Raw genomic sequence first — 18,187 nt, 5'->3', positions numbered from 1 at the left:
GAGATACCACCTTACACCAGTTAGAATGGCCAAAATTAGCAAGACAGAAAACAACATGTGTTGGAGGAGATGTGGAGAAAGGGGACCCCTCTTACACTGTTGGTGGGAATGCAAGTTGGTGCAGCCACTTTGGAGAACAGTGTGGAGATTCCTTAAGAAATTAAAAATAGAGCTACTCTATGACCCTGCAATTGCACTACTGGGTATTTACCCCAAAGATACAGATGCAATGAAAAGAAGGGCCATCTGTGTCACAGTGTTCATAGCAGCAATGGCCACAGTCACAAAACTGTGGAAAGAACCAAGGTACCCTTCAACCGAAGAATAGATAAAGAAGATATGGTCCATATATACAATGGAGTATTATGCCTCCATCAGAAAGGATAAATACCCAACTTTTGTATCAACATGGATGGGACTGGAAGAGATTATGCTGAGTGAAATAAGTCAAGCAGAGAGAGTCAATTATCATATGGTTTCACTTATTTGTGGAGCGTAAGGAATAACACGGAGGACATTGGGAGATGAAGAGAAGTGAGTTGGGGGAAATTGGTGGGGGAGACGAACCATGAGAGACTGTGGACTCTGAGAAACAAACTGAGGGTTTTGGAGGGGAGGGGGATGGGTGGATAGATAAGCCTGGTAGTGGATATCAAGGAGGGCATGTATTGCAGGGAGCACTGGGTGTGGTGCATAAACGATAAATCTTGTAATACTGAAAAAAAATAAAATTACAAAAAAAAGAGAAGTAGCAAGTTATAAATAAACATATAAAAATTAATATTCTAAATACATACATACATCAATGAAAGAAAACCTCGGACTTGGGCTGTCATTTAAATAAGGGGAAAAATCTTAAAAAAGGGAAATAGGAAGTTCCTTCTAGAAACATAAATCTTACTCAGAAGATGGAAATAGCTTCTGATTCTTGTTATAGAAGACTGAATTCTCCCTAATTTATATGATTGATTTAATGGATTTGCAGACGTCAAAGTAAAAAAGTCTTATATTAAACTGAAAACAAAAAGGGACTCTGTACTTTGTGTTAAGATCTTGAGCTGGAAGGCAGAAGCAAGTGTACAGATGAGCTTTCTCCTGAGAAGAGAAAGGACCCAGACCCTTTTAAATACATTCACTTGTCCTTTTCTTCTTCTGTTATTAGGAAGTCCTTAGAGATTGGGATAACATGCACCGATTTTGCTAATTATGAGCTCTGTGCATTGAGCTCTCAAGGTCATACAGGAATAAATAAATAACCAGTGCCTCCAGCCTTCCTGGTTATAAGCACTGTTAGGCTGCATACTGTCTTCTCTTCCCAGAGTCATCTTCTGCATAACAGGATTCATGCCTGAGCCTGTCTTCTTGCCACTCCTGAAAACAAAGTTTCAGCCATCTTCATTCACCAGGCAGGAAATGGGGGTGGATCCAAACTCCTAGTCATGACCCAGCAGAGGTACAGCACAGACCAGTGAGTTCCCAGGGAGATGGTGGATGGAAGAGGGAGAGCCGGGAACTGCTTCCTCATCAGCTAGACGAGTTGGGGCTGGCCAGATGGAGGGCAGCAATATGCAAAGTTTCAGCTCAGAGACCCCTGAGGTTTATGTTCTTTTTCCTGATGGGGATTTCAGAACTCTCATTCAGAATCCTGCTTTCCTCCAATAACACCATTTCTGGCTTCCATATGCATCACTCACATGACAGCAGGAGATGGATCTCTCCAAACTGTGCCCCAAGCACTCCAAAATGATGGTGAATATGATGAGATGGTGATCATGATGGTGATGAGGAGAGTAAACCATAATATAAGACTTTATTGAGGGTTTCCTCAGCTGGGCTCTGATCTTTGTGCTATGTAGCTTTTTAATTTTCATTTGCATAATCACCCCCAAGATAGAGTTGCACTGTTGAGGAAAAAAGGACAGCATTCTTATTTAATTTTTACCAGGTCCTGGAGTAAAAAGGGGGTGAAGTCAGGTTTGGATTTGAGTAGCAAGACTCTATTCACAAGGCACAGGATGCAGGCACTGTCTTTCCATACAATTTAGTTTCATGCAGCTAATGAGCCCCTGAAATGTGGGAGGTCCAAATTGAGATGTTCTATCAGTAGAAAATGCCAGATTTTGAAGATGTACAGAAAAGAATGTAAAATATCTCAATTTTGTGTATTAGTGAAATTATAATATTTGGGGGGTAGTGTAGTGAAATTTGGTATAGTAAAATTTTTTGTTTTAAATAAAACAAATAAAATAAATAAATTTTAAATTTAAATAATTTAAATAAAATATTAAAACAAAAAAAAAAAACCCAAAAGCAACCAACATACAACCTACATTTCCTTTATCTTTCAAGGCACTCCAGACAGAATGTCAGCGGGGAAATAACTCAGCCTCATTTCTGATTCCTCAGTACCTACACTGTGGTTGGCACAGTGTAAGCAACTAATATGTATCTGTTTATATATATTAATTATATATTATATATTCTGAGCTAAAACTTTACATACTTACATATAAATTATATAAAAATATATATAAAGTTTCAGCTTTGCATATATATGCATGCATATATATACATATATATGTATACACACACACACACACACACACACACACACACCTACATTGATTACCCTTTTTTAGTTCACAGGAACCCAGTGTAGTCCATATGGCTTCTATACACACTAGGGGCTTTCCCATCTGAGCTTTCGTTTCTTCCAAGGATGTCCAGTATGACTGATGAATGAGATTCAGTGGTTTCCCTCCAGGCATTCTTCCAAATCAAATTAATCAAACCCCGAAGAAGGAGCCACAGAAACCCTCAGTTTTGTTTTTAATTGGACAGAAGTTGGCTAGAGCACGAAGGACCTAGTACTTGTGATTGGCATCTGAAGTGAGGTGGGAGCAGTCTTATGAGATTCCTGTGGGATTTGTTGCTCCAGGCAGGTAATGTCAGAATTGAGTTAAGTTGTAGGACATTCAGCTAATGTAGACAACTGCTTAGTGTGGGGGGCTTTCCCCCCACAGGAATTTCAGAAATGAAGTATTCTGTGTAAAAGTAAAGGAGAAACACAAGTGGTGAAAAACTGGGTGGGTTTTACGTATACAGTGCCAAAGACTTAATTCAATTTTAATTTATTACTCATTAGGTCAGTACTCATGTCCACTGTGTGTGGTCTTTGAGGGCAAGATAATAGTTTCAGTGGTGAAGATGAGGACATATTTATTCTCGTTCTTATGTTCAAGAACCTCCCCAAGATTCTACAGGACATCTTGTTTAAGTTTAGTGGATCCCTATCTATTACTGTAATTCAACCCCAGTAGTGATTGAGAACATGGACGTTTGCCAATTGGTGTATTTCAGTAGATATTAAAGTTAATTCAGAACCGATGTTGAAGAGATGCAAAAGCACTTTATATTTTTTGTTCTTTGAATTCTAATACATTTCAGACTTTCAGCTTGGTCAAATTGTCTACCTCTGTTTCAGTTTTTTGTTTCCTTACCCATATGCAAGTGTTGTTCTTTCTCTTAATTTTTTTTCCCATTTCTTTATTTTTTATCACTGGATATATTTCAGGGGAGGTCCTCTCTATCCTGCTCATATTTGTAAATTTCTTTCTCCAGAGAGCCTCAAGCCAGATCTACAGGGTGAGGGACGTCCGCCATGATGGTGATTGTTTCTTAGGGTTTATATACCCTGTGCTTAAATCCGGTTTGAATTAACCCCTTTACTGTAATACTGAGGTACTACATATGTTTCTCCCTATAAGCCTGGGGATCTGGATCTTTGTTGCAGCAAAACTGTGGGCAACAGGAGCAGCAGAGGTATTGAAAGGTCCCAGCCTATTTTTAGGTATGCAGACCTCAGCAAGACACAAAATGACTGCTTTTCTCCTCCTCCTTTCCTCCCTCTTTTTCTTACTCCACTTTTCCCTCTCTTTCCCTTCCAATGACATTGTTTCATGAACAACCACCTAATGGACCTAGATCTTGCACAGTGTTTCCCCTGAACAGCCTTAGAGGACAGTGCTTGGTTGAAACACACAACCAATTGGGATAAAAGCCTTTCCCTGACTCCAGTGTCCATCACAGCTTCATTTGAAGACATATGGATAGGTTTGGGCCAAGACACAAGACCTAGGGCCACATTAAGAAAAAACCCAATCCCATTTCTTGTCTCTAACAAACGAGTAATTATTGAAATTTCCAAATTAGGTAATTTAGATCTATAAGAAAAGATTGGAAGGGCTTAAGAAATTCATCACAGTGCAGCCCAGTCGAGAGTGCAGACTTTATGCTTGCCATTAGGCAAGAGAGCCAGCGAGTAAGCCAGAGCAAGAGAAGAAAGACCTTGTGTGGTGGTGGTCATTGTCTCATGCCCCACTCACTGCATCAAATAGAACACTCTGCAGAAATATGATGGGTTTCTATTAAAAAATTGGCTTGGATGTTGAGGCTGATAATGTCACACATACTAGAGGGTATAAAAAGGGAATTATTTATATTTATAAATATAATATATTTTTATTATAATATAATATAATATAATATATATTATATAATTATATATAATATAATATAATATAATATAAATATTATAAATAAATTTATATTTATTCCTTGTATGAAGACCTTCCTGTCTAGAGAGAGCATTGCAGGCCTTCTACATTGGTCTGAAATGCTTGTGAAGTTTAATGTCTCAAAGTCACCAAAGGAGGAAGAATCCAGACTTGTTTGCTTCCTTGTTTTTTTCTTTGAATGGAGATATAATTGACATATAATTATATTAGTTTCAGTGTACAACATAATGATTCAAAATGTATACAATATTGCACAATGATCATCACAAATCCAATTAACATCCATTACCATACATAGCTGCAAAAATTTTTTTTCTTATAATGAGATCTTTTAAGATCTACTCTTAGCAGCTTTCAAATATGAAAGACAGTATTATTAACTATAGTTACCATGCTGTACATCACATCCCCAGAACTTGCTTGTCTTACAGCTGGAGGACCCAGGCTTTCTTGTCATCTAGCCCAGATGTTGAGCAGATGTGTTTAGGAGAGCATTATGCCTTAAACTCTGTTAGCAATCAAATATCACACACAAAAAATGGGTCAAACACTTTATTACATAGATCTTATAGGGTTTTAAATTGTTCAAATCAAGATAATTTCTCTGCATTTAAATAAAACAAAATACTTTTGGCTGCTTAATGGTGTCCTTTAATAGAACACCTTTTAAGGAAGAAATATATTTCTATTTTTTCTTTTTTTATTTTTAAAATTAACATAGAGTGTATTATTAGCCCCAGGGGTACACGTCTGTGAATCACCAGGTTTACACACTTCACAGCCCTTACCATAGCAATACCCTCCCCAATGTCCATAAGCCCACCACTGTCTCCCCACTCCCCGCCCCCCCTGCAACCCTCAGTTTGTTTTGTGAGATTAAGAGTCTCTTATGGTTTGTCTCCCTCCTGATCCCATCTTGTTTCATTTATTCTTTTCCTAACTCCCAAACCCCCCACATTGCATCTCCACTTCCTCAAATCAGGGAGATCGCAAGAAATATATTTCTTATTACTTTTATTTCCTTTAAAGGAGGAGACTCATGTTAATGTGTTTGTGGATTTTTAAATCTCTAAGTATCTTTGCCCTTCTTATTTCTTTAGCCCAGTCTTTCCACAGTGGATGCACATTGAAACAGGTGAATGGAGCAAAGCCAATGAGAAAAGAGTTCTAGGAAGAATGTGTTGCCACCACTGAGAAATTTTGCTAGATCTTCCTCAAGTGTGAATACTTTATTTATGAATTGCTTGAATCCAAAGTATAGACACACTGATGGGTACCTGTATACTTGTTTCCTTTACTGAAAGTCTCATTTCGGGTGCCCGGGTGGCTCACTGTTTAAGCGACTACCTTTGGCTCAGGTCATGATCCTGGAGTCCCAGGATCAAGTTCGTCATTGGGTTTCCTGCTCAGGGGGGGACTCTACTTCTCCCTCTGACTCTCCTGCCTCTTGTGCTTTCTCTCTCTCTCTCTTGAATAAATAAATAAAATCTTAAAAAAAAAACCCTCTCATTTATTTCCCAAAAGCTGTCTCTGTTATGTGGAACCCCAGAATCTAACAGGTGTCTTGGAATTCCTCCTCCTGGGGTTCTTAGATGATCCAGAACTGCAGCCTGTAATCTTCAGCCTGTTCCTGTCCATGTATCTGGTCACCATGCTAGGGAATCTACTGATCATCCTGGCCGTCAGCTCTGACTCCCATCTTCACACCCCCATGTACTTGTTCCTCTCCATCCTGTCCCTGGCTGACATCGGTTTCACTTCTACCACGGTCCCAAAGGTGATTTTGGACATTGAAACTCATAACAGAGTCATCTCTCATTTGGGCTGCCTGGTTCAGTTGTCTTTTTTTATTCTTTTTGGATGTTTGGACAGTGTACTCTTAACTGTGATGGCCTATGATCGGTTTGTAGCTATTTGTTATCCTCTGCACTACCCAGTCATCATGAACCTCCACTTCTGTAGCCTGCTCATTCTGGTGTCTTTTTTGATCAGCCTTCTGGACTCTCAGCTTCACTGCCTCATGATGTCACAGCTTAACTTTTGCATAAATGTGGAAATTCCTCATTTCTTCTGCGACATTCCTCAGCTCCTCAGACTTTCCTGTAATGGTACTTCCACCAATAAATTATTCCTGTATTTTATTGGTGCCATCTTTGGTGGTATTCCCCTCTCAGGAATTCTTTTCTCTTTCACACGAATTGTTTCTTCCATTCTGAAAGTCCCATCCACAGGTGGGAAGTACAAAGCCTTCTCCACCTGTGGCTCTCACCTGTCAGTTGTTTGCTTATTTTATGGAACAGGTCTTGGGATGTACCTCAGTTCAGCTGTCTCACATTCTTCCAGGAAGGATGCAGTGGCCTCAGTAATGTATGCTTTAGTTGTTCCCATGCTGAATCCCTTCATTTACAACCTGTGGAATGGGGATGTCAAGAGGGCTTTGCAGAGGCTCCTCAACAGAACAGTCTAGTCTTTGACTTTTTTTTTTAAACTGTTAATTATAAATAATTGCAAAACCAAACATATGGAATTGGCAAGCATGCCTCTTTGGTCATATAATTTTGGTAGCTCATGGTTCCCATTCCTCCTGATTTGTCATATCTAAATATTACTTATCTTGGCATATCTTTGATGGAATTAAGGGAATATTCTGGGACTCTATGTATGGCAAAATCACTGCACAATTGAATCTTATTAACCTGTGGAATCTTCTGTATTTGTAACCTATGACCCAGGTATCCTGTAGAAATTCAAACTGTCTTTTAAAATATATTCTCTGGAATACTACTCAGCCATCAAAAAATTGAAATCTTGCCACTTGCTACAATATGGGTGAAACTAGAGGGTATTATGTTAAGCATAATAATTCATTCAGAGAAAGACAATTATCATATGATCTCACTGATATGTGGAATTTAAGAAACAAAACAGAGTATCATAGAAAAGAGGAAAAAATGAAACAAGATGAAATCAGAGAAGAAGACAAACCATAAGAGACTCTTAATGATAAGAAACAAACTGAGGGTTGCTGGAGGGGAGGGGTTGTGGTATGGGGCAACTGGGTGATGGACACTCAGGAGGGCACGTGATGTAATGAGCACTGAGAATTACATAAGACTGATAACTCACTGACCTCTATCTCTGAAATCAATTATACATTATATGTTAATTAATTGAATTTAAATAAAAAATAAAATATTCTCTCACCCGTTTTTACTGTCATGTCTATTTCCCATAAAACTTTGGCTTTGATCAAATCTATTGATGCAGGTTGTATGAGAAAATGTATGTGACTGGTTCTCAATCTTGGCTTCATGTTTGAAACATCTGGTATACTTTAAAAATCCTCATGCCTGAGTCCCACCGCAACCAATTAAGATTTAATTGGACTGGAGAGTAAAAAGAACTTGATCGGTTTTTTTTCTCTATAAGACTTTGAGTTTATTGCTGACTATTCAGATATGCATGTGAGTCTACTTGGAGCTGGGAAAACAGCACTCTGACTCTAGTCCAACGACCTCTCTGAAGATCTACGATTCAGTAGAGACCCCAAAGGGCCACGGTTTAGTAGCAATGCTACACTAGTCTGGACCAAAGGGTGCTCCAGACTACCTAACGAAGCTAAAAATGAGCTCTGAAAGCATCAAGATAAACTACAAGTATTGTCAGAGCAATATCCAAGACTGTTAAAAAGAAGAAAAAAAGAACACAGATTTTTACCCTCAATGATATCACAAGGATGAGTGTCCTATCCCAAACTACTAGATATAAAAAAAGACAAAAATGTAATATGTAATCAGAAGAAATATTTGGCCATAAAAATATCCATAAATGGCAGAAATTATGGAATTAGCAAACAGGAACTTAAAGCAGTTATTTTTATGTGCTCAAGGACTTAATGGAAAAAAGTACATATTGCAAATAGAAAAATGGAAGACAAAAAATAGAGAACTTCTTAAGCTTGAAAATATAATATCTGAAATTAAAAAAAATACTGTGTAAAGTAAGCAGCAGATAAGTAGCACTTTTGAAGAAGGGGAGGTTTGTGCTATAGATTTTTAAGATTTTTCTCTGACTTTCACCAATATTGAGATAGGCAAATTTTTTGTTTGTTTGTTTTTTAGTTTTTTTTCTTTCCATAAGGTGTGTATTCATCATTTATCCTAAAGACAGGGCATAATTATCTAGTATTCCATATTTGCCTTGCGATCTATTTGTCTCTATGCCTTGGGAGAGCTCTCCTTATCTCCTGTCCTTTGCACTTTGTGCCTCAAAACAGAAGCTCAAGTTACCATAGTTTGGCATCTATGATTGTATTGTAAATATTTTTAAATTTTCTGTATATTATGATGTTTTGACCCCTTAAAAACCTTTCTGGATGGGGAGAGATGACCACTTCTAGGACTAGCAAATTGTTAGACATAGCAAAGGGTCCAGCTTGCAATATGCAAATTAATCAACCCTCTATCTGCTCATGACCCCAGAAGAGAATAGTCTTCTGCCTTCATCATCCCAGGGCCAGGTCCCAGGCAACAAGGACCACCCACCCATATTCCCAAAGCCCACCAAATTATTCCAACTAGCTATTCCTAAACTCTTCACCCTGCCCTGCCTTGCCTTTCCTATGGAAGTTCTTTTTTTTTTTTTCAGCATAACAGTATTCATTGTTTTTGTACCACACCCTGTGCTCCATGCAATCCGTGCCCTCTCTAATACCCACCACCTAGTTCCCCCAACCTCCCACCCCCCACCTCTTCAAACACCTCAGATTGTTTTTCAGAGTCCATAGTCTCTCATGGTTCACCTCCCCTTCCAATTTCCCCCAATTCCCTTCTCCTCTCTAACTCCCCTTGTCCTCCATGCTATTTGTTATGCTCCACAAATAAGTGAAACCATATGATAATTGACTCTCTCTGCTTGACTTATTTCACTCAGCATAATCTCTTCCAGTCCCGTCCATGTTGCTACAAAAGTTGGGTATTCATCCTTTCTGATGGAGGCATAATACTGCATAGTGTATATGGACCACATCTTCCTTATCCATTCGTCCATTGAAGGGCATCTTGGTTCTTTCCACAGTTTGGCGACCGTGGCCATTGCTGCTATGAACATTGGGGTACAGATGGCCCTTCTTTTCACTCCATCTGTATCTTTGGGGTAAATACCCAGTAGTGCAATTGCAGGGTCATAGGGAAGCTCTGTTTTTAATTTCTTGAGGAATCTCCACACTGTTCTCCAAAGTGGCTGCACCAACTTGCATTCCCACCAATAGTGGAAGAGGGTTCCCCTTTCTCCACATCCCCTCCAACACACGTTGTTTCCTGTCTTGCTAATTTTGGCCATTCTAACTGGTGTAAAGGTGGTATCTCAAGGTGGTTTTAATTTGAATCTCCCTGATGTCTAGTGATGATGAACATTTTTTCATGTGTCTGATAGCCATTTCTATGTCTTCATTGGAGAAGTGTCTGTTCACATCTTCTGCCCATGTTTTGATATGATTATCTGTTTTGTGTGTGTTGAGTTTGAGGAGTTCTTTATAGATCCTGGATATCAAACTTTTGTCTCTACTGTCATTTGCAAATATCTTCTCCCATTCCGTGGGTTGCCTCTTTGTTTTGTTGACTGTTTCCTTTGCTGTGCAGAAGCTTTTGATTTTGATGAAGTCCCAAAAGTTTATTTTGGCTTTTGTTTCCTTTGCCTTTGGAGACATATCTTGAAAGAAGTTGCTGTGGCTGATATCGAAGAGATTACTGCATATGTTCTCCTCTAGGATTCTGATGGATTCCTGTCTCACATTGAGGTCTTTTATCCATTTTGAGTTTATCTTTGTGTACGGTATAAGAGAATGGTCGAGTTTCATTCTTCTACATATAGCTGTCCAGTTTTCCCAGCACCATTTATTGAAGAGACTGTCTTTTTTCCACTGTATATTTTTTCCTGTTTTGTCGAAGATTATTTGACCATAGAGTTGAGGGTCCATATCTGGGCTCTCTACTATGTTCCACTGGTCTATGTGTCTGTTTTTATGCCAGTACCATGCTGTCTTGGTGATCACAGCTTTGTAGTAAAGCTTGAAATCAGGTAACGTGATGTCCCCAGTCAAACTCTCTCTCTTTGCAGATGACATGATTCTTTATATGGAAAACCCAAAAGACTCCACCCCCAAACTACTAGAACTCATACAGCAATTCAGTAACGTGGCAGGATACAAAGTCAACGTACAGAAATCAGTGGCTTTCTTATACACTAACAATAAAAATACAGAAAGGGAAATTAGAGAATCAATTCCATTTGCTATAGCACCAAGAACCATAAGATACCTGGGAATAAACCTAACCAAAGAGGTAAAGGATCTGTACTCGAGGAACTACAGAACACTCATGAAAGAAATTGAAGAAGACACAAAAAGTTGGAAGACCATTCCATGCTCTTGGATCGGAAGAATAAACATTGTTAAAATGTCTATACTGCCTAGAGCAATCTATACTTCTAATGCCATTCTGATCAAAATTCCACCGGTATTTTTCACTTGATCTTAGCCAAAAGGCCAAGAAGTGATCCACCGGTATTTTTCAAAGAGATGGAGCAAATAATCCAAAAATTTGTATGGAACCAGAAGAGACCCCGAATAGCTAAGGAAGTTCTTTTTTTTTTAAATTTCTTTTCAGTGTAGCAGTATTCATTGTTTTTGTACCACACCCAGTTTTTAAAAAATTTTTTTATAAATATATAATGTATTATTAGCCCCAGGGGTACAGGTCTGTGAATCGCCACGTTTACACACTTCACAGCCCTCACCATAGCACATACCCTCCCCAATGTCCATAACCCCACCACCCTCTCCTTACCCCCCTCCCACCAGCAACCCTCAGTTTGTTTTGTGAGATTAAGAGTCTTTTGTGGTTTGTCTCCCTCCTGATCCCATCTTGTTTCATTTATTCTTTTCCTACCCCCCAACACCCGCCCCCCTGCCATTGCATCTCCACTTCATATCATATCATATCATATCAGGGAGATCATATATGATAATTGTCTTTCTCCGATTGACCTATTTTGCTAAGCATAATACCCTCTTGTTCCATCCACATCATCGCAAATGGCAAGATTTCATTTCTTTTGATGGCTGCATAGTCTTCCATTGTATATATATACCACTTCTTTATCCATTCATCTGTTGATGGACATCTTGGTTCTTTCCATAGTTTGGCTATTGTGGACATTGCTGCTATAAACATTCGGGTGCAAGTGCCCTTTCGGATCACTATGTTTGTATCTTTAGGGTAAATGCCCAGTAGTGTAATTGCTGGGTCATAAGGTAGCTCTATTTTCAACTTTTTGAGGAACCTCCATGGTGTTTTCCAGAGTGGTTGCACTAGCTTGCATTCCCACCAACAATGCAGGAGGGTTCCCATTTCTCCACACTTGATCGATTTTTTTAAAAAGATTTTATTTATTTGACAGAGAGAGATCCCAAGTAGGCAGAGGGGCAAGCAGAGAGAGAGAGAGAGAGAGAGAGAGAGAGGAGGAAGCAGGCTCCCTGCCCAGCAGAGAGCCTGATGCGGAACTTGATCCCAGGACCCTGAGATCATGACCCGAGCTGAAGGCAGAGGCTTAACCCACTGAGCCACCCAGGCAGCCCACTTGATCAATTTTTTAACAGCACCCCAGGCCAATCTAATGTGCAGCCAAGGTGGAGGAGTCTTGAATTTTGTCAGAACTTTCATCCAAAAATAACTTGCATGTGTTTGTTCTTCATGGTCAAACCCTGAACATCTCAAAGTGATCAGAGATCAGAAAGGAGGAGATATGAAAGAGTTTTCTATAACAATAGCCAATGTGGTTTTTCCCCTCATATTCTTGGTAATATTTTTTTACTTATCTTTACTGGCCACACTCTACAACTGGTTCATTGGGCTGGATAATTAAGCTATTTTTTTCTGTTCCAAACTTACCCTTCTATACTTGAAGTTGTGATGCTGTGGTAGGGGCTGGGAATCTTTAAACTGCTGCTCTGATTTTCCATCTGGCTTCTCCTTAAATTCTTCTAATAATGGTAATAAAGATCACAAGCACTAATGCCCAATCTTTTCCCCATGCCTCTTTGCCTGTGATGTTGTCACTATATTGGACAGTTATGGCTCTGTTACCATATTTTTTTTGTGCCTATCACAAAAGCATTTAATCATATGTATACTAAAATTAGTTTCATTGTAATAACTAGTGTGGTTTCTCTTTTCTTGATTGAACTCTGACTGACATATCATAATATAGGGAATAAATCTAGATTGTGAGTGAGATGCAATGGGGAGATTGCAGAGTGAGCTCAGGATAAAAAGGTGACTGTAGGGGCACCTGGGTGACTCAGAGGGTTAAGCCTCTGCCTTTGGCTCAGGTCATGATCTCAGGGTCCTGGGATCGAGCCCCATGTCGGGCTCTCTGCTCAGCAGGGAGCCTGCTTCCCTCTCTCTCTGCCTGCCTCTTTGCTTCTTTGTGATCTCTCTCTGTGACAAATAAATAAATAAAATCTTTTTTAAAAAGGTGATTGTAATGATATCTCTTGGTCAAGGGTACACAGTTGAGGTTTCAAGTAGTGGTGATATTTCCAGTGGCTGTGTGGTTCTAATTGTGCCTGTAGATTAAGTCACCTCTGTTATTATGGATAAATTTAACTCTGATCCTCATTTTCATTACTCAAGGATAGTGAAGGACCATGTCCTCAGCAAAGGAGAGATCTTTCCTTTCACTAGTAACCCCCCTCACTAGGATTCCACTTTGTCACCATGCTTTCTTCTCTCATGATCAGTCATCTTTGGGTCCTTCCATCTTCTGCTACACATCCAGGAACCCATGTACATACCAGTCTTTCCTTTACAGATGCTGCACATAGTTTCTGAGGTAGCAATCTGGGCTTTTGGAAATGCTCTCTAATAACTGCTTTAATTTGCTCTGTCTTTACACTGAGCAAATAGGCTGCCAACTTCAATGACAATGAACTTAGTATTGGATGGGCTCTTCCTGAAGTCAAGTGACTTCAATTTAATACGATTTTCCTCCAGTTCAAGAATTCTAAAACATCTCAACACTCACACCTCCTTTTCCAATCCACTATACTCCTGTCATTTGGTCATTTGGGCTCTCTAAAATTTTCCTCTGTCATTTATGTACACCTACATAAGCACAATTTCTTACACACTCAATTTAATTGGGTAAAGACCGAAGTTTCCTTCACATCAGTTAATGAGAAATCAAACTCTGAGTTTGTCTTCCAGCCAAGCCTTGAGATCATCCACATTTTGAATGTAGAGATCTCTGGGAACCCCTGAAGTATTTAAGCAAGTGATCAAGTCACGAGATAAGTATGTAAAAATAAACAATTGTCTAATATAATAACACACATCACTGAATAGAATAATTAAAACCTGAGCTGTCTCTCAAAACAGCAAAAAAACATACATCTCCAATGCATAAATTCCAAACTCCAAACCAGGAGTATAGAAAGAAAAACAGAAAGTTCTCCTTAGAGACATATATTTTAACTGAGAAAACAGAAATACAATAACATTCCTGGTATAGAAGACCAAATTCTCTCTAAATTACAAGATTAGGTCAGTGGCTGTACAGATATAAAAGTCATATGTTGCTCTCTGTAGTTGAAAAAAATGCGTCTGAGTTTTACGATGAGATAAGTAACTTGGAAGTCAGAAATGAGGAATAGAAGTCAGCTTCTTCCTGAGAAGAGGAGGGGGTCTAGATACTACTGCCGACCCAGTACATTCACTTTTCTCCATCAATTAATAATAGCAAGTCCTTAGAGATTGGGAGAACATGGACCAATCTGACTAATTATGTGCCAAGTGCTTTGAGCCCTCAACTGTAAACAATCAGCCTGTGCTTTCCAGCCTTTTAGTCATCAGTGCCAGGTCAGTGGGCTCCATACATGTGTCTCCTCCTCCCGGAGCCATCTGCTTGAGGACACCCATACCAGAATCTGTCTTCCTGGCAGTCTTGGAAACAAAGCCTCAGTCCTCACCCAGCTAAAGACAGGGGAACGGCAGCCAGCTCTGCAATCCTCCATCCTCCTCCAGCAGAGACACAGTACAGACTAGTGAGTAGGAAGTACAGTGGGGGTGACTGAATGCAGCAGCGACAGGGAGAGCATTGTTCCCTCCTCATCAGACCACTAGGACAGTTGGGATAGCCAGACAGGAGGGGACCAAAATGCAAAGATTCAACTCAAAGCCCTATGAAGACCTAGTGTTGTTGGTTCTGGCAGGGACCCTAGCACTCTTACTTAGATTTCTATTTTTGTCTCTTGCTAGTTCTATTTCTCCTGGGCATCTTCCCATCAGAACAGGAAATAGGTCCTTTTTAACTGCTCCCGAAGTCCTCCAAATGATCATGAAGGTGATGATAATGGTGAGGATGGAAATGATATCAGTAAACACAATGTTGCAAACCATTAGCTTGGGACTCCATGTGCCAGACACTGAGATGAATTTTCTACATAGTTTGCAAACTTTTATCTGCATTACCACCCTGGAAAGACAGCAACATGTATTATGATCATTTCAGAGTTAAGGATAGGAGCACAATATTTTTTTTCACTTCCAGATTTTATTTATTTATTTTTGTGTTCAACTCACCTTTTAAAAAAGTTTTTATTTGAATTCCAGTTAGGAGAAGGACGGGAAAAAAAAGAGGGTGTTGGAATCTTGAGAGACTATGGACTCTAGGAAACACCCTGAGGGTTTTAGAGGGGAGGGGAATGGGTGGATGGGATAGCCTGGTGGTAGATATTAAGGAGGGCATGTATTTCACAGAGAACTGCGTGTTATATGCAAACAATGAATCATGGGACATTACATTAAAAATAGTGATGTAGTACATGGTGACTAACATAATAAAAAAATAAATTGAAGTTAGTTAACATATGGTGTACTATTAGTTTCAGTTTTACAATATGTTGATTCAACACTTCCAGACATCACCCAGTGATCATCAGAACAAGTTCCTCCTCAATCCCTTCACCTATTTCACCCATCCCTCACCCACCTCCCCTCTGGTAACCATCAGTTTGTTAGGAGTCTGTCTCTTGGTTTTCCTCTCTCTCTCTCTTCCCCCACCTCCTTTGCTAGTTTGTTTTGTTTCTTAAATTCCACATATGAGTGAAATCATATGGTAGTAGTTAGTCTTTTTCTGACTGACTTCTTTTGCTTAGTATAATATTCTCTAGCTCCATTGCAAATCTCATTCCTTTGATGGCTGACTAGTATTCGATTGTATACATACAGCACATCTTCCTTATCCATTCGTCAGTCGATGGACACTTGGGCTGTTTCCCAACAGATTCCCAACAACACTGTTGTTGATAATGTTGCTATGAATATCAGTGTGCATGTATCCCTTTGAATCAGTATTTTTTTTAAAGAAAGATTATATTTATTTGTCAGAGAGAGAGAGAGAGATAGCAAGAGAGGGAACACAAGCACGGGGAGTGGGAGAGAGAGAAGTAGGCTTCCTGCTGAGCGGGAAGCCTGAGGCAGGACTTGATCTCAGGACTCAGAGATCATGACCAGAGCACAAGGCAGATGCCTAACGATAGAGCCACTCAGGTGCCCCATGGATCAGTATTATTTTGTCTTTTAAATACCCAGTAGTGCAGTTACTGGATCATAGGCTAGTTCTATTTTTAACTTTCTGAGGAACCTCCATACTGTTTTCCAGAATGGCTCTACCAGTTTGCATTCCTGCTAACAGAACATGAGTGTTCCTTTTTCTCCACTTCTTCACCAATTTTTGTTTCTTGTATTGCTGAATTTAGCCACTCTGACAGGTGTGAAGTAATATCTTTTTATTTTTTATTTTTATTTTTATTTTATTATTTTTTTAGTAATATCTTATTGTAGTTTTGATTAGCATTTCCCTGATGATGAGCAATGTTGGCCATCTGTATGTCTTCTTTGGAAAATTATCTATTCATGCCTTCTGTTCATGTTTTAATTGGATTATTTGTTTTTGGGGTGTTGAGTGTCATAGTTTCTTGGCATATTTTGGATACTAACCCTTTATCAGATATGGCATTTGCAAATATTGTCTCCTATTCCATAGTTGCCTTTTAGTGTTGTTGATTGCTTCCTTTACTATGCAGAAGCTTTTAAAATTTTGCCAGATCCTGGGGCTGACAGGGCATGAATTCAGGTTTGAATGCAGACAGCAAGACTGTTCACAGGCTACCCAGACAGTCTTCTCTCCTGCCTATCCAATTCTCACCTCTCTTTCCTGTTACTCCAGGCAAAGACCTCCCCTCTCTCTGCTCTTCCTGTTTGGCTGTTCATGCTAGAAGACACCAGAGAGCAGTTATTGTCACCTGCTGCATCAACTGTAGAAAAGATGGCTGAGTTGAAGGTAGGGATCATAAAGAGTCAGCTCATGACAATTCAGGGCAGCTCTCTTTCTCGCCTCAGCTCTCAGATTTTGCTTCATATTCCACTTTCTCCCCCATTCCTAAAATTTAGGCCCTCTTGATCTCTAAGGGAGATATGGGGTCAATATGTTAGATTCCATTCTTAGGAGATAAAAAACTGTTGCAAGATTATCTTAGCAATTTTGGAAAAGACCTCTGGACTTCTGCTGAAACTCTCTGGAGTGCAGGGAAACAGAACAAACAAGTCAGTTCACGCACCTCAGAGACCCACCACTTAATTCTGAATCTTATTTCCTCTACCTTCATCTATATGACACTGGGCGAGTTCTTAATGTCTTTGAGCCAGTTTCTACAACTGTACTGAGCAAGAATTAAGATGAGCACCTAACATGTGACTAAATATGTCAGATGCATATAGTAAGGATAAGGTAAATTTTAGGTATTGTTGTGGTTGTTATTGTCATTATCAAGGCTAAGCACCATCTATCCACCTAAAATATCCTGTGATCAGAAGGTTCAGTTTTCCCTAGATCCTGAAAGAACTCTTTTTTTGTCCCTATGCAGGTAGATACTGAGTGTTTGGAGGGAAGCAACTGAATCACAGTCATTTCACAGAGCTTATACTTTGCTTGGCACAGTGTGGGCTGCAAGAGCACCAGTGATCTCTGTTAAATATTGAATGGACCCTTCTTTGGTTCTCAGAAACAGGGCATAGACAGCATGGGTTCCCTGCACTGGGTACTTTGCTTCCTTCCAATGATGTTTCACAGATCTAGATGAAATATAAAACAGTGCTTATCTGTATCTATGCCACAGATTTTCTAAGAGACCTATCATTTTCCACTTAATAGACTCTTCATTTGAAAATTACTGGAGATTTCCATAAAGATGAAAAAGAGAAAGGGAGGCAAATCTTACTGCACTTAACTGAGACACATTTTACCATTTTGACCCTCTCTTTTTCTTTCTTCTTTCTTTCTTTCTTTTTTTTTTTTTTAAGAGAGGGAGAGGCAGTGGGGGCCAAACTTGATTTCTCACACCTGAGATCATAACCTGAGGCAAAATCAAGAGTTGGACACTTAGGGGCACCTGGGTGGCTCAGTGGGTTAAAGCCTCTGCTTTCGGCTTGGGTTGTGATCCCAGGGACCTGGGATCCAGCCCCAAGTCGGGCTCTCTGCTCAGCGGGGAG

General features: G+C 39.5%; 1 protein-coding gene across 1 annotated transcript; it reads left to right on the top strand.

Annotated features, from left to right (window-relative positions):
• The first annotated feature begins 6,117 nt into the window (after positions 1–6,117).
• On the top strand, positions 6,118–7,044 carry LOC116883053 (olfactory receptor 18-like). Its single transcript, XM_032883924.1, has one exon. The coding sequence runs from the start codon at positions 6,214–6,216 to the stop codon at positions 7,042–7,044; it is 831 nt and encodes a 276-aa protein (XP_032739815.1). The 5' UTR covers positions 6,118–6,213.
• Positions 7,045–18,187: the final 11,143 nt, after the last annotated feature.

Source organism: Lontra canadensis, unplaced genomic scaffold, assembly GCF_010015895.1.
Source record: "Lontra canadensis isolate GAN:19392208 unplaced genomic scaffold, GSC_riverotter_1.0 scaffold88, whole genome shotgun sequence".
Lineage (NCBI taxonomy): Eukaryota > Metazoa > Chordata > Mammalia > Carnivora > Mustelidae > Lontra > Lontra canadensis.
This window is presented reverse-complemented; position numbering and strand designations above follow the sequence as displayed.

Bases quoted from the DNA above. Each gene is read 5' to 3' on its own strand.
- LOC116883053 (XM_032883924.1), top strand. From the start codon at position 6,214: ATGTATCTGGTCACCATGCTAGGGAATCTACTGATCATCCTGGCCGTC.